Source organism: Triturus cristatus, chromosome 4_1 (assembly GCF_964204655.1).
Source record: "Triturus cristatus chromosome 4_1, aTriCri1.1, whole genome shotgun sequence".
NCBI classification, from domain to species: domain Eukaryota; kingdom Metazoa; phylum Chordata; class Amphibia; order Caudata; family Salamandridae; genus Triturus; species Triturus cristatus.
In genome coordinates, this window is record NC_140585.1 from 651,878,399 (window position 1) to 651,895,627 (window position 17,229).

General features: G+C 45.4%; 1 protein-coding gene across 3 annotated transcripts in view; it reads right to left on the minus strand.

Annotated features, from left to right (window-relative positions):
• Positions 1-17,229, minus strand: part of IRAK4 (interleukin 1 receptor associated kinase 4) — a 216,578-nt gene that overhangs the window by 127,280 nt on the left and 72,069 nt on the right. For all 3 annotated transcript variants that reach the window (XM_085653048.1, XM_085653050.1, XM_085653049.1), the window contains one exon: positions 5,159-5,223. In XM_085653048.1, coding sequence (XP_085509174.1) covers positions 5,159-5,223 — 65 coding nt within the window. The remainder of the gene's footprint in view (positions 1-5,158; positions 5,224-17,229) is intronic.

Below are 17,229 nucleotides of genomic sequence, written 5' to 3' on the forward strand. Positions count from 1 at the left end.
TGCTCCATACCGTGCGCACACGGAAAGTCATGTGATTAAGAAACAACACTTTTCATGGGTTTAAAGTAGTTTAGTTCTAGGGGTGGGCGGAATTTGCGTAATCGCGTTACGCAAATCTCCGCGAAACGGTAAAAAATCTCCGCGAACACGCAGAAATTCCGCGAACACGCGGAATTGCTTGTTCGCGATGCTTTTTTCCTGTTCACAATCTGTTTGCGTGCTCGGGGAGAAATATCTCGCGAACACGCATTATGAGAACGCGAACAAGCAAAAATTTCGCGAAGTCGTGGAAAGCGGCATTTTGGGCAATTTCGCGTTCTCCACATAACGCGAAATTACCCAAATTCCGCAAATTCCGCGAACGGAGCGGAATTTGCCGCCCAGGCCTATTTAGTTCTAGAAACTTCCAACACCACACCCACTCCCCTCATTATTTCTTCTGATTCCCTGGGAGAAGGAGCTGAGCAGCTTTTCCAGTACTCCAGTACTTGAGAATGGCAGAGCAGCAGTCATCTTCTGGGAGTGAGCAGGAGAACCTTGTGACACAGAGACAGAGGAAACAGAAAGACTCTTTTATATGGCAATTTTTTACATTTCCAGAGGGGCAGAAGAAGGTGAATGCTCCGAAAGTCACCTGCACTATTTGTGGTGTTGTCTTATCAAGAGGAGATCCTAAAAAGAAATACTCTTTTAGTATTTTCACTATGATCAGGCACGTTAATGCTTCAACATCCTGCGCATGCTACGTAAGATCTTCCGGTGGATCCCCACCGAGACCAGGAAGACGGTCACCCAGGCCCTCGCCACCAGCCGTCTGGACTACGGCAACTCCCTCTACGCCGGAACCACCGCCAAACTCCAGAAGAGACTCCAGCGGATCCAGAACGCCTCAGCACGACTCATCCTGGACATCCCCCGTCGCAGCCACATCTCCGGTCACCTGAGAGACCTGCACTGGCTCCCGGTCAACAAGAGAATCACCTTCCGACTCCTCACCCACGCACACAAAGCCCTACACAACCAAGGCCCAGGATACCTCAACAGCCGCCTCAACTTCTACGCCCCCAAACGCCAGCTTCGATCGACCGGCCACGCCCTCGCCGCCGTCCCCCGCATCTGAAGAGCCACCACAGGGGGACGGTCCTTCTCCTTCCTCGCCGCCAAGACATGTAACTCCCTCCCGACCCACCTCCGCCTGACCCAGGACCACCTCGCCTTCAGGAAGCAACTGAAGACCTGGCTGTTCGAGCAGTAGTGGACCCCCCTCCCCCAGCGCCTTGAGACCCTCTGGGTGAGTAGCGCGCTATATAAATGCTTTGATTGATTGATTGATTGGTTAAAGGAGTACATCCTGTGGCTTATGCTCGAGCTGCTAGAGACAACCCTCCAGCAGCTCAGCCGAGCACATCATCGGCAGCTCAGCCGAGCACATCATCGGCAGCTCAGCCGAGCACCTTATCTGCGGCGGCAGCTTCACCTTCTTCTGTTCCTCTGGATATGCACCCTCTGTTCAAGAGGGTGCATATACGGTGCAATGCGTGCAATGCTCTTCTCTCTTATGGTGACACCAGCATTCCCCTAATAGAGAGCAAGATACAGCAGCACACATGCGGCACCCCATAATTTTTTTCATTTTTTTGTTCCTCTGTTCCTCAATTAACACAACAGCTCTTTTTAGAGCCACCTAACATCTAAACACTTAAATTTGATTTTTAATTCTATTTTTTTTATGATTTTTTTCCCGCCGGGCACGCATACTGCGCGCACCTCGCGATTTTTTTGAAAAAAAATAAAATGTTTTTTTCACCCTTCAGGGTCCTTCAGGGACCCCCTGACAAAAGCTAGGGGGTCAGGAACTCTGTACCCTGCCCCCTTTTCACGTTCTCCACCTTTCTTTTTCACTGTCACACACAAAATGGCGGACGACACTTCCTGATTTCGACCGATTCGAATGTTGACTGACATGTAACCACCAATCACAATTACGCTTGCGCATGTTATGGTGCGCGCACCGTGCGCGCACGGTGTGCGCATATAGATATTTATGTACTTTTAACTGCAATTTTCACAGGAACTACTGAACAGATCGACACCATATATGCAAAAGGCACATGCCTGACCTGAGGACTACCTCTTTGCCAAATTTCAAGTAATTCTGTTCAGCCGTTCGGGCTGTACCTTCGACTAAAGGTCCTATGGGAAAATGCATGGGGAAAACACGTTTTGGGACCCCCTTTTTTCTCAGCCCCCGCTTGACGAATCACCCCGAGACTTTAAGGGTAGGAGCTGAGCAGAGCGCCCCATTAGTTTTGAAAATTTTGCGAGGATTCGTCAACCGGCGCCAAAGTTATTCAAAATATAATTTTGAGATTTCCTATGGAAACTCGGTCCTAACTATAACTATCTACTGGCGACCGCCAGTAGATAATATATATGTTATTTCTATAGTTATATCCTAGCCAAAAGGTAGAGGAGCGCTGTACTTGATGAAGGACAAACATAGAGTCAACGAGTAACAGTAGTGGAAACAGGGTTGTGGGCAGTTAATGCATTGTGATGTAGTGTTCTTTAAAGAGGTGAGTCTTCAACGCTTTCCAAAAACTGTAACAGCGTTGGGACTGTCCTAATGGATACAGTGATGTTGTTACAGTGTTGTGTGATGTTTTGCTCGTAGGAGATTCATTCAAACACAAAATGTCTCAGCAAGAACCATTTTCTGTTCAAACCCATATCCAGGACAAGACAGACACGGAGGACACATACGCCAGACCATCTGATACCAATAGGCAAAGACGGACCTATCCAGGTCTACCCACATTCCATGGGGCCAAGTAAACCTGTGATAAGGTTATAACCAACAAACTACACCTGTAACAATGACCCGTCTCGGGCAATGAGCAGACCCTTGACGATGAGCCATAAGTTAATACACTTACCTGTACAACCCACAGAATATCGATAATAAACGGGATTTATTCTACACGGCCCTGATGAAGCCACAGACCCATAGGGGCAACGCAAGGCCGAAACATGTCGACCAGACACCTGGATGTTTAGGACCAATAACTTGTCCGCAAAACATCTCCCAGTTTTAAATCTTACCTCATCCCACAATTTTTTTTTTAACTAAATCACATGCACAGGTATGAGTTCTACATTGTATCACACAGATCCTGCCACTGTCGCTACCTAGACTCCTGGTGGAGGTATGTCTCACTTAGAGAGCCGAACACTGAAGTGAGAGACCCAATGAGGATACTACCCATGACATCACTTCAACAGAGATAATATACACAGTTGGTTAAGACAACATGGTTGAGGGTCTCAGAGAAAATTACCTTTGAGACGCTGACATACAGCCTGTCTCACTGCAAACACATGGAGATGATGGACGGAGTGCTGAAACTTTTCAGACACTCATCCCCCCAGTCACAGATCTGGGTTGAATCCATCATCATTCTTTAGCTCACTTCGCCAACCCAGTTCAGACCCAGCTGTATGCAAATCAGTCTTAACCCTGTGCCTCATGGGAACAGTCCAGCCTGGACTGCCAACCCAGGTCTTCCCTGGACCAGAAACAAGCATCTGTTGACCGGTTTCAGGGTAACACCCCTCATCAGCCAGGCGAGCCTGAATCCAGTGGCAAAGTGAGCAAGGGACCTATGTAAGGGCATACCCTGCCAACTTAGGGCAAACAAAGTAAACACAAGGAGATGATGGACGGAGCGCTGAAACTTTTCAGACACTCACCCCCAGTCACAGATCTGGGTTGAATCCATCATCACGGTTCTCTCCCCTTCCTGATTTAGATTCAAATGCATTTCCTGTCAGTATTGCAAATTACTTTCAGCGAGGTATGCTCTCAGATGAACATTTCATGCAAGAGACCGCCAAACCCCATTTTAAGACATTTGTGTCATTTCACAGAATTTTCACAAAAATATTTGCTGTTGTACATCCATAGAAAGGAATCCAATTTTTATGCTGTGGTCCTTAACATATAGATTAAAAGGCATGTGTTCTGTTCATAAAAGTGGCTTTTTTAAATATACAAGTACATATATTTGGTTATGTCTACACTAGTTTGAAATGATTGGTTCTGAGGTAATATGGCATTGCTGTACCAGCCTTAATAAAACATATCTGTCTGCTGTCAAGCTGTAGTCTTTATAAAACTACTGTGCATAAATCTCCTCTTTTCGTAGGTTACCTTGCTGGACAGTATGTTTGGAGCTAAACATTTCATGGCAATGTTTCTAATTTTGCTTTTCCGAGCGAAGTCACTTCTTTTCATGATTGACAAAGGGGCTTGCTTCTTTGCTTGATTTTCTGTCTACTGTTACTTTTTAGGAGTACAGAGGAAAGCTGAAACGTGCATTTGATGGGCAGGCCTGGTAGCAGGAATTGGTCACAGCTGGAAGCCACTGTATGAAGAAATAGACAGTATGAAACTACACGAGTGCGGCTTCTGTTTGTATACAATAATCCAACTCTTGTCATTTATAGGGCCTTATTAAAAGTTGCCTGGTAAATTTAGAACCCAGCCCAAAATCCCTGTTAGCACAGGGATCACAATTGTAAATGACTTAATGATTATTGCACTCAATACGTATCAGAAGCGATAACAGTCCGCACTCGTCGTTACATTTCCGCAGGCCAAACCAGCCAGAATTAAGAGTAAAAAAGACCTGTTAAATTCCAGGACATGTGGATTTTGGCCAGTAATCTGCAAAATTCAAATTTTATACAAATTTTCAGGGCAAAGTTCTGGATAGTTGATAATTGTCACACTCAGATACTGAGAACTCACTATGAGGTTTTATTGGTTGTGATAATTATCCCATCCAACTCTGGGGCATTCATAATAAATGCCCCAAGTAGTTACTTTGTATCTGCATTCTATGTGTTTACAGACATTAAAGTGTCAGTGTCATGGTGCTTCTGTGGCCTGTGAACTTTCAACCGAAATGATATCTACATTTCAAGACAAATGTGGATAGTTTCAATACCTAGAAAGCTGTATACAATTATATACTTGGTCACATTTTCATATTTTTGATAAAACTATATTTTATTTGTAAGAAATGAAGGGGGTAGGTACTGATATCAAAATTCAGTAACAGCAAAATAATTTTTTAAAAATCGAAATTGTACTTACATTTTCAATGTCTGTATTTCTTGGTCAAATTGCGCTTTAAGCTCTTGAATACTAACGTCAACCATCTAGAAAAATGAGAAAGCATTTTCATAGTCGGCGGTCATTGCTCCTAAAACAATAATCCAGTTTCATAGCCTAGTGAGTTTTTCCTGGTAATTGTTCTAAATTGAGGAATGCTTCACAAATGTTTACGAACAAATGTTGTCAGTCATAAAAAAGAATGTTATACACGAGAAAAACACATGCTGACCAAAAGGGTTCAAAACTACGACAGAAAATGTATAATCAGAGTTTAGATAACTATTAGACTAGGCCTGCAAATATGCACAACTCAAAAATCCTTATTCGCCAAGGATCAAGTGTGGAATTGAAATCTTCAACGTGGAGTTACTGCTACTATTGGAGCAGATTTTATACTTATTTAAAAGGACACCCAAGAGATGGTAGAAAATGTTTCACTCCTGAGTGACACACATATATCAGCTACACTGGAGAGGAGTGTGCCCAATTTGACTTGTGCAAGTGGTTTTGTAGAAATGTGGCAGACCAGGTGAGCACGGACTCTTTTGGAATATTTCTGCCTTCAAAACTGTTAAAACAACTTTATAGGAAGATTTGGCATAAATGTGATATTTGTACCATCAGCAAGGCAATGGTTGGTGTTGTCAATTCTTGAGGTTGTTCCGCTACCTGATATTTATATATTAGCTATAGGAAGTAGAAAGGGTAATACGGCATTGTGTTACATGATTAGGAATGTTTTAAGAATGAATACTTACGATCCTCCCATAGTATAAAGGATTTTACACTCAAATCCGGTCACATAAATCCACAATAGGCCTAATTATGAGATGCACGGAATACAGCGGCGGTGATAATTTTGCAGGACACTTCATATGGATTTAGTGGGCACTGAAATGTACCGGCATACCACAACCATTAAATTTGGATGTAGGTATACTAGGCAAGTCAGAATCGGCCATAGCAGTGCCCTCTTTCTTTATTTCCTTCTTCCTTCTCCTCCCTCTCCTGCGATACCGCTCCAGCTGACTCACAATTAGACACTTTATATGAAGTTTTAAACAGGATGCCACATTTTAGTAAAAAATAAGGGTAGATATACAAGTTACTGAGTTGAATTGTTTTAAATTACATATTTGTCAAGTGGATCCACCACTTAGATACATTCGACAAGTTTAAAAGGCAACATTCAGGTCACGCAATATGTTTTTGGTGGCTGATACTGACCACTCAGTGTGATTCTTGATGAAGAAAAAGGGTTCTTTAAATCGTTTATTTGGGAAGGTGAGAAGGTTCAATACTTTTCGGAAAAAATGATTTATCTTGTCACTTGAATTATTCTTAAAAATCAGCTGTACCACTACGTTTACGCTGTCTAATGTTTTGGACTTGTTGAATCAATTCTTACTGATCTAAACACCTGCTAAAGGCAAAAAAAGAGAATATTTTCCTGGTGATGACTGGTTATTTCAGAAGCTCTATCAATGAAAGGAGGAGACGGAGACTTGTGTGGGACAATACGGATGCAGCAATGCCTGCTTATGTCTGCTACAGGCCTCACTGTTGCTCGCTGAGCCACTGGGCGCTGCAAGCCTGGTAGAAAAGCCTCTCCTGGGATTAGGAAGCACCTTTCTGCCTTCTGAACCCATTGGAAGCCTACCAGCATTCCACCTGGTGGGGCAGACTAACACTACAACAAAACTGAGCAGCCATAGTAAAAGCAAAAAGTGATGGGTGGAATGCTTGAATCAATCTCAGCTTAAGCGGAATTCCAGTTGATAATTTTTCACCACACACATCATCATATGGAAATTAGACTTGGTTCTCCTTCAATAGGAACAGTTGAACCAGATGTGCCAGGCCAGATCCCCTCTACACAGGACCAGATCAGGTACAACCCCAGACCAGCTTTGGCCTATTTGATCCTTATCGGTTAGGAGCAGCTTGAGGTCAATGGCACAGAGAGCAAGGGAGCTGTGTCTGGGCATACCTATTGATCTTAGTATATACTGTGCAGAAAAAATGGATGAGTGGTATGGTTGAATTACTAATAATTACTCAACATCTCATTCTAGTCCATTGTTTTTGACACCATGGCCCTCTAGACATAGACCATCCATATGAAAATCAGAATTGGCCCTGCTCCATCAGAAGTAGTAGAGCCTGAACTGCCTAGCCAGGACCTGTTAGCAATTTTGATCCTTATTAGTGAGGTGCAGCTGGAGTTCAATGGCAGATTGAGTTTTACACCTATTTCCTGGCATACCTGTGGAACTTAGGGTTTCTCTTGAGAAAAACAAAGAAGTAATGAGTTGGATACTTCGCATGATCTCAGCGACTAGTAATTCCTCAGGCCACATTCAGTCCATTGTTTCTTTTGTTCACTATCCAACTCCAGACACATTGCACCCGTAAGTGAATAAGACATGGTCATGCTCCTCAGGGAACTCTCCAGCCATACTACCAAGCGATCTCCACTCTAGAAAGTAACACAAGCCACACCAGAATTTGGCCAATTTGGGTCTCATCACTCAGATGCAGCTTTAGTCCTGTAGCAGGATGCATGTTTGGGAATGCCAATCACATTTTGGGTGTCTCACTTAGAAAAACAAATATGTGATGATTGAAATGCTTAAATGAATCTCACCTACTGGCAAGTACTTGGGGTTGTATTCCAGTACATAAGTCCTTCTTTTGGCATAAGAAAAGTAACCAAGCTCTGCTAATTGGTAAGCGTTCTTGGCAACTGGTGGTCTCTCCAGATATTCGGCATCTGTCGAACATCTGGCACTTGATAGCAATGTGCAGGCAAATGAGGCAGTTTCAATTTACCAAACATAAAAAGATCGTGTTTGCTGTAAAAAGTAGCATTTTTATCAAACCCGATGTTTGAGAAGAAATGCTGTACATTTTCAAAAAATCATGAGCTAGTGATTGAGGAAAAAGCCGTTTATTTACCAAACAAAGAAAAGCTAGTATTTGAAGACTATTCAAAAGAATTATGTTACTTACCCAGTAAGCATCTGTTCTTGGCATGTAGAGCTGTAGATTCACATGCTTTGCATACTCCTGCCTTCTAGTGTTGGGTCTGGATGTTTGCAAGCTGTTTTTCTTTGAAAAAGTCTTTGCAATCTCGAGGTCAGTTGACTCCTCCTTTCGGTGATAGTTTGCATGGCCATCGACTCCATTGTTGGATTGTTTTCCCGCAAGAGGTTGAGAATGGAGTAAATGAGTGTAGTACAGAGATGTCCAAGCGTATGTAATGCAAATAAGGAGAACTGCAACAACTACAGGTGTCCGGGGAGGTGGGAGGGCGCATGTGAATCTACAGCTCTACATGCCAAGAACAGATGCTTACTTGATAAGTAACCTAATCGGTTTGAGGCAAGTGTGCTGTAGATACACATGCTCTGCATAGACTATATAGCAGTGTTCTCCTAAAGCGGTGGCTAACCAGTAGATATTGCAGTCGTCTGAAAAAGTGTATTTAGCACTGCTTGCACAATGGCTTGTTGGCATGCTAACACATCCACACAATAGTGTTTGGTAAATGTGTGTGGTGTAGATCATGTTGCTGCCTTACAGATGTCAGCTATAGGAATGTTACCTAAAAAGGCCATAGATGCTCCTAATTTGCAAGTGGAATGTGCTCTAGAGTGTATAAAGTTCTTTTAGCTTTTGCATATCCAGTTTGAATACATATAACAATCCATCTTAAAATGCCAGATTTAGAGATAGGATTGCCTTTGTGACGTGGAGCAAATGCAACAATCAGTTGCTTTGTGACCTGAAAATATTGTGTCCTTTCGATATAATACAATAACACTCTTCTGACATCAAGCGTGTAAAGAGCTCGTTCTACTTCAGGTTCAGGTTGAGGGAAGAACACATGTAACTCAACTGATTGGTTAAGATGAAAAGCAGAAACTACTTTATGGAGGAATTTTGAGTTGGTGCGAAGGACTACCTTATCTTTATGAAGCTGAAAGAAGGGTTCTTCTAAGGTTAATGCCTGATCGCAATGAGGAAGGCAACCTTCCATGAAAGTAACTGTAAAGGACAATTGTGTAATGGTTCAAAGGGTGGGCCATGAGTCTTGTAAGTACAGTGTTGAGATTCCATACCAGTGCCGGAGGTATTCTGGATGGTATTACTCTTTACAAGCCCTCTATAAAGGCTTTAATCAGAGGAACTTTGAACAAAGATAAATGCTGACAGTTTGGCAAATATGCAGCTACTGCTGCAAGGTGCAATCAAATAGATGTGCAAGCTAGACTATTTTGCTGTAGGTGTAGAAGGTAACATATAATGTTTTGAACAGAAGCAACTAGAGGATGAATATTGTTATTACAATAGATAACAAATAGTTTCCATTTTGCTGCATAACAAGCGTGATAGTGGACTTTCTTGCTTCTTTTAGAATAGTCAACAGTCTGGTTGCAAATTTAAGTATCCACACTCTAGGACTTCAGGAGTCAAATCGCCAAGATGAACTCCTTGGGGTTTGGGTGTCTAATTTCGTCACAGTTCTGAGTGAGAAAGGTGGAATTGAGATGCAGCTTTTGATGTGGAACCACCGAGAGTTCCAAGAGTGTGGTGTCCCTCGGTTGATGGGTCCATGTAAGTGCTACTAAAATCAGTGTGAGCAATGTTTGCCAGAACTTTCGAACCAGGAGAGGAAGAGGCGGTAAAGCGTAGGCAAATATTCCTGACCAATTGATCCATAGGGCATTGCTTTATGAGCGAGGGTGTGAGAACCTGGAGACGGAATTTGGGCATTTTGCGTTGTCCACTGTGGTGAACAGATCTAATTGTTGAAATCCTCATTTTTGAAGGTATGGAAGGAGATGAAGTTCCCACTTGTGTATTTGCTGTTTCCTTCTGCTGAGGAGGTCGGCAATTTGCTTGTTGACTCCTGTAAGGTGTTCTGCCAGAAGAGGAATTCTGTGATGGATTGCCCAGCTCCAAATGGTCTGAAAGAGGCATGACAGCTGGAGAGAGTGTGTAACCAATAATAACACAAAAACATCCTTGGGTCTAAACTAAACAAAACTCAGCATAAGGAGTGACAGACTACCGTCTCACATATTCATTCGTGAAAAGATCCCTTTCAGGACGAATACCCTCACCCACCATAGGTGGCATGCTTCATCATTTGGGTATCTCCTGTTAGTGGGAAAACCTAGTCCCACTAAGGACTACAACCTCTCCTCTGAGGAGAGGGAGCTCAGGGATCTTTTAAGTGCACCACACTATAAAGGATATACTAAATCCCAATGATGAGAGAAATGATGGGGACGCAGCGCAAAGGAAAAATAACTAGTCAAGTGGTGAAGATAAAACTACCTAGTAAGGATCTGAAATAAAGTTTAATGACTCAGTCTTACTGGTAGGATTAAAAAGACAGTGCTAATAGCAATCTAATGTGAAATTGCTCAACACCTAATACAAAAACCACGTTTACATGTTTCAACCCTAATAGATCCATAGGGTATAGGGTTTTTTATCAGGACCAAAAATATATACTGCTGCTGCCAAAATACACAGTGTTTGTGAAAAATAATAACTGTGATGATATCAAACCAGTTATCCCTTCATAAGTTGATATTGATTGTTACTGGATGTACCTGCAACGGTGAGAAAAAGGTAGAAAAAGACAGGGGAATACTCGACTATCAGTCACTCTAATAACAGTCTAAGTAATGCAAGGAAGGAGCTCTCTCAGCATTTCCTTCCAATCATTAGCGTACATATATGATACACATTATTTGCTGATGAAACTCACCTAAAATTCTTGGATAAGCGGCCACACCTCAACCTGGCGACAGCTCAGGGAAGGGGGCCCCGCTCTGTGAAAAAAATAGAAGGGGGAAGGGGAAAGTCAGTGTGTCAGAGAGTACCTATCATTACACTAACACTACTCCCATAGAAGTTGTGTGCAGAGGTCAGGACAACAAATACAAACAAAGAGCCTCATGGAGGAAGCCCTCTAAAGTCAGTAAAACCATGTGTACAAAAGTAATAGGTTGTGATATCTAAATAAGCAAAGCTCTCATTGTAAAAAATGGGCTTGATGTTCAAGGCAGTGATTCAAAGCTATTTCAAGCTACCGGTTTCAGAAACCCAATCCAAAAACATTTGAAAGCTCTTTCAAGTTAACAAATACAGGGGAACCAAGATGTAAACAGCGCTCCATCGAGTAATGCGCTAAGCCTATCTGAAAGCTTACCTCTCTGTCGGTACCCCATCACGGTAATAAGCTGCGAGCGCACGTGCCGACGGGAGGTCCATAAGTGAGTATTTATACACTTTACTCTGTATTCTGTTAGAAACTTAAACCTAACAGGAATTTTTGTGCTGGTTTAAAAAACAGATGAACTGTCTTGACATAGTAGTGATATGTACACATTTGTGCCTATGTCATGCAAACTGATGCAACGGGAAACTTGCTGCATGCTATATAGAGCCATAAAGTTTACCCAAAAGTAGCCTAGTAGTCGGTTATAAAAATGCAAACCCTCTATAATTTAATGGAGTCGTGCCATATTACCAGAAAAGCATTATATTTTCTGGAGGACTAAATTTAAGATAATTGAAACTCTTTACCCCTGGACCCTCCCCTCCTGTCTTTGTGTTTCAAGAGTGTGTACCCCCTGTTTTTGTACTGTCATGTTGTCCATGTGGACAAGGACAACTTTGCCTATGAGATGAAACTGAAAAACTTTCAGGGCTAGAAATACTGCTAGAAGCTCTAGCAACCACACCACCGAGCTCCACTGGACCGACCACCGGTGCATCTACTTCACCTTTCGGAAACCCACCGCGCACCACCGCAACCAACAGACGCCTCGCCGCTGCTGGAGCAAAGTCACCGAAGACCAGCTATCCACCACCCTCGCCCGGAGCCCACCCGCAGACTCGACCAACCCCGACGCCGCCATCCGCAACCTCAGACAGTGGATCGATGACTGCGCCAACACCATCGCCCAGCTCAAGAAACCCTCCAACAGCTACAATTGCAAGAAAGCCAGCTGGTTCACTGAAGACCTCCAGACCTCCAAGCAAACATGCCAAAAGTTACAGAACTGGATCCGTTAACGTACACCGGAAAGCTACGCAGCCCACAAGAATGCCACCCGCAGACACCACCACCTCATCAGATCCGCCAAAAAGTCCCCCTTCAAAGACCGCCCAGACAACAACGCACACAACAGCAAAGAGCTCTTCAACATCGTGAAGGAACTCTCCAACCCCAGTTCCAACACCAACGACATCCCACCATCGCAAGGCCTGTGCGACTCACTGGCCACCTTCTTCCACCGCAAGATCGCAGACATCCACGACAGCTTCAACGCCGCGACCGCCCCGGCTACCACTGAGACCTCCGCCCCCCACGACCACCGTCCGCACCAACCGCCTGCTCTCCTGGACCAACATCAACAACAACACCACCATCAGGATCATGAACACCGTCCACTCCGGATCCCCATCAGACCCTTGCCCACACCACATCTTCAACAAAGCCAGCACCACCATCGCACCCAATCTCCGGAAAGCCATCAACATCTCCTTCGAGACAGCAACCTTCCTGGAGAGCTGGAAGCACGCCGAAATCAACACCTTACTCAAGAAACCCAAGGCGGACCCCAAGGACCTCAAGAACTTCCGTCCCATCTCCCTGCTCCCGTTCCCAGCAAAGGCCATAGAGAAGGCCGTCAACAAACAACTGACCAGCTTCCTCGAGGAGAACAGCATCTTGGACCCGTCCCAGTCCGTGTTCAGCAGCAAACACAGCACCGAAACTGCCCTCATCGCTGCCACCGATGACATCAGAACCATGCTAGACAACGGAGAAACCGCAGCCCTCATCCTCCTGGACCTGTCAGCCGCCTTCAACACGGTCTGCCACCGCACACTACAAACACGCCTCCACGACGCCGGAAGTTAAGAGAAGGACCCGGACTGGACCACCTCTTTCCTCGCCGGCAGAACACAGAGCGTCCACCTCCCCCCCTTCTGCTCCGAAACCACCAAGATCATCTGCAGCATACCCCAGGGCTCATCCCTCAGCCCAACATTGTTCAACATCTACATGGCACCTCTCACCAACGTCGCCCGACTACACAACTTCAACATCATCTCTTACGCCATTGACACCCAGCTGATTCTCTCCCTCACCAAGGACCCCCACACCGCCAAAACCAACCTCCACGAAGGAATGAAGGCCGTTGCAGATTGGATGAAGAACAGCCGACTGAAGCTGAACTCGGACAAAACGGAGGTCCTCATCCTCGGATCCACCCCCTCGGCCTGGGGCGACTCCTGGTGGCCGACTGCACTAGGAACAGCCCCAATGCCCACCGACCACGCACGCAACCTAGGGGTCATCCTGGACTCCACCCTCTCCATGACGAAGCAGGTCAACGCCGTCTCCTCCTCCTGCTTCCGCATGCTCCGCAGGATCTACAAGTGGATCCCCACCGAAACGAGAAGGACGGTCACTCAGGCCCTCGTCAGCAGCAGACTCGACTACGGAAACACCCTCTACGCAGGAGCCCCGGCCAAACTCCTGAAACGGCTCCAACGCTTCCAGAACGCCTCCGCACACCTGATCCTCGACATCCCTCGCCGCAACCACATCACACCCCACATGAGAGACCTGCACTGGCTCCCTGTCGACAAGAGGATAACCTTCAAGCTCCTCACCCACGCACACAAGGCACTCCACAACACCGGACCAGCGTACCTCAACAACCGACTCAGCTTCTACACCCCCACCAGCCAGCTCCGCTCCGCCGACTGCGCCCTTGACGCTGTCCCCCGCATCCGAAGAGTAACCGCCGGCGGCAGATCATTCTCCCACCTCACCGTCAAGACATGGAACACCCGCCCCATCCACCTGCAGCAGACCCAAGACCTGCTGACCTTCAGGAGACTCCTCAAGACCTGGCTCTTCGAACAGTAGCACCCCCCCCCCGCCGTCCCCCCCACCCAGAGCCATGAAACCCTCGCGGGTGCTTGATGTCCCAGAGACCCTGAATTGTATAACTGTGGAGATGAGCAACCCAACCTGTGACAGATGCGTCTGCTGTTAGCACGATGTGTAGAGCAGGGTCGATGAATGGCCACCCTTGTAATACATTTTGTGAGTTCCACCACTGCATAGAACGATGGGTGCGGCTGTCCACCAACACTAGATCTGTTAATTGACCCTGCGACTGATTCCACTGACGTGCTAAGCATTCTTGTAGAGGACGCATGTGGTGTCTTGCATGAGGCACTTTTGCAATGCACGACACCATCATTCCAAGCAGTTGCATAAAGGTCCTGACTGGTAAGGTTTGGTTGGCTTGAAACTGTAGTAACAGAGTTTAAATATTGCGAATTCTGGCTGCATTGGGAGAGGCTAGAGCCGTGTGAGTGTTGAGAGTCACTCTAAGATAAGATTGTATTTGTGAAGGCTGTAGATGAGAATTTTGCGTGTTGACCGTGAAGCACAATCAATGGAGTAGGTCTAGCGTGGTCGGACTGTGTTGTAGACACTTCTGGTGTGTGGTGGCTTGATGAGCCAGTCATCTAAGTACGGGAAGACGTGACTTTTTTGACTTCTGAGATGAGCTGTCACTACTCCTAGACATTTGGTAAACACTCTGGGAGCAGTAGTTACTCCGAATGGGAGTACTTTGAACTGATGGTGTTTGCCCGCTATCAGAAATCTGAGATATTTGCGATGAGCTGGATGGATCGGAATGGGAAAGTATGAGTCGTTTAAGTCTAGTGTGGACATAAAATAGCCTTGCTGTAGAAGTGGAAGCACTTGTTGAAGTGTTACGATATGGAAATGTTCCAACAGTATGTACTGGTTTAACATTCCGAGATCCAAAATTGGTCTTAAGGAGCCGTCCTTTTTGGGGATCAGAAAGTAGAGAGAGAAAACCCCTGATCCTTGGTACTGTAAGGGAACTGGTTCTATGGCTCCCTTTTCCAAGAAAGACTGCACCTGCTGTTTGAGTAACTGTAAGTGGTCTGACAACAGTATGTGAGTGCAAGGTGGAATATTTGGAGGATTGGTGGTAAGCTCCAGGCAATAACTACGTCCAATAATCTCGATCATCCATTTGTCGGATGTTATGGATTGCCAAATGGGGAGAAATTGTTGAAGTCTTCCCCCAACAGGTGTTAAATAATCGGGGGGAATGTGGGCAAGTCACTGTTTGTTGGGAGAAGGAGAGTTACGCGCTGTGGCACCTCTACCCCTACCTTTAGAATTGTTTCCTCTATACCCTCCTCTATAAAAAAACCTCTAGAGGGAGAAGATTGGGTGCTGCCTTTATAAGAGGAAACATTTGGGTCTGAGGATGTGGTTTTGGACCCTCCTCTGTAAAAGAAGCGGCGAAAGGCGCCTCTATCTGATGGGGACTGGAGCGCTCCCATGGACTTTGCCACTTCCGTATCTTTCTTCATTTTTTCCAAAGCCTGATTGACTTCAGGACCAAACAGGTGTTGCTTGTCAAAAGGGGTGTTTAAAATGGATTGCTGAGCCTCAGGTTTAAACCTTGAAATCCTAAGCTATGCATGTCTTCTAAAAAGAATGCTGGTATTAATTTCCCTGGCTGCGGTGTCAGCAGCATCTAGAGCACATCGGATGGAAGAGTTAGAAACAAGTTTGCCTTCCTCAGCTAAATCTTGTGCTTTGCCTTTGTGTTCGTCTGGGAGTTAACGTAGCAGTTGCTCCATCTCATACCGGTGTGCCCTGTCGTACCTAGCTAGTTGACCCTGAGTGTTTTTGATGCGCCAGTGGTTAGCGGCTTGAGCAGCCACTCGTTTCCCCGATGCATCTATCAACTTAGACTCCTTGTCTGGGGGTGGTGCATCACCAGAGGTTTGTGAATTTGCTCTCTTATGAAAATTGGACACCACTAGCAAGTCTAGAGACAACTGTTCTTTAATAAAAACAGGATCAGATGGTGATGGTTTGTACTTTTTAATCAACTCTGGGAGTTAAAATACGCGCTCGCACGAGGTCTTTTAATATGTCTGCATGTCTCATCATGGCCTTTAACATAGGGAGAGTCTGGCGTGACCTATGTGTGGATCCTAATGTTTCAAACCAAAATATGTCCTCCAAAGATTCTTTATGTAGTGCAACCCCATGATACTCTGCTGCTCTAGCAATAAGCTCTTGATAAGCCACAGGATTGTCTGTTGGTGATAGCTTTGCAGGGTATAGCTCTGAATCATTATCTAATGGAGGGTCAAGTGTGTAATCATTCCATGGATCTACAGGTAAATGTGTGTTTTCGTCATCTATATCATCCCCTTCAGGTTGTGTATGGTGAGATCCTTGGAATTGGCAATTGTGGTGAAGATGGTGGAGGTTGAGGGGATTGCGGGGTAGGATAAGCAGGACTGGTAGCCATGTCTTTTTTCTTCTTTAGAGTATTCTTATAGGCAGGGTCCGATGAAGGAAGTTTCCGTTTGGCTGGATTCTTAGCCAGTCTTAGCTTTCAAAGCAGAGGGTTTCGGCTCCGAACCAGATTTGTCCTTCGGCACGGAGGGTTTTAGCCGACTCGGTCCCGAGACGGAAGGCTTAACAATTTGTTTTGGTGCTAAGCCAGAGGGTGGGGCATCGGAAATATTGTCTCAGTGCCATCCTTGGCCAGAAGGCAGAGGTGGTACCGTAGCCTTTTGCTTTTTGGAAGAGGTCTTGGAGGGGGGGGGGGGGGGGGGGGAGGGGGGGAGGGGGGAGGAGGGGGGCAAGGGTCTTTCGTACTCACGGCACACTGTCCCGGAGGTACGTCTTCGGACTGTAAGTCAATCTTGAGTTCAGATTCTGACTCTGGAACAGAGAAGGCCTCTTCTTCTTCTGCTGCCCACGTTTCGATTTCTTCATGTTCAGATTCTTCGCCGAAGATTTCTGCAGTGCGTTGAATGCTTTGGTGTTGCATTTCTCGTTGTCGAGCCAGACGATCACGTAGAGTTTTCTTAGACCAAAACGATTTACAGGAGTCCGTGTGTTCAAGTGAGAGGCACAAGTTACAAACTTGATG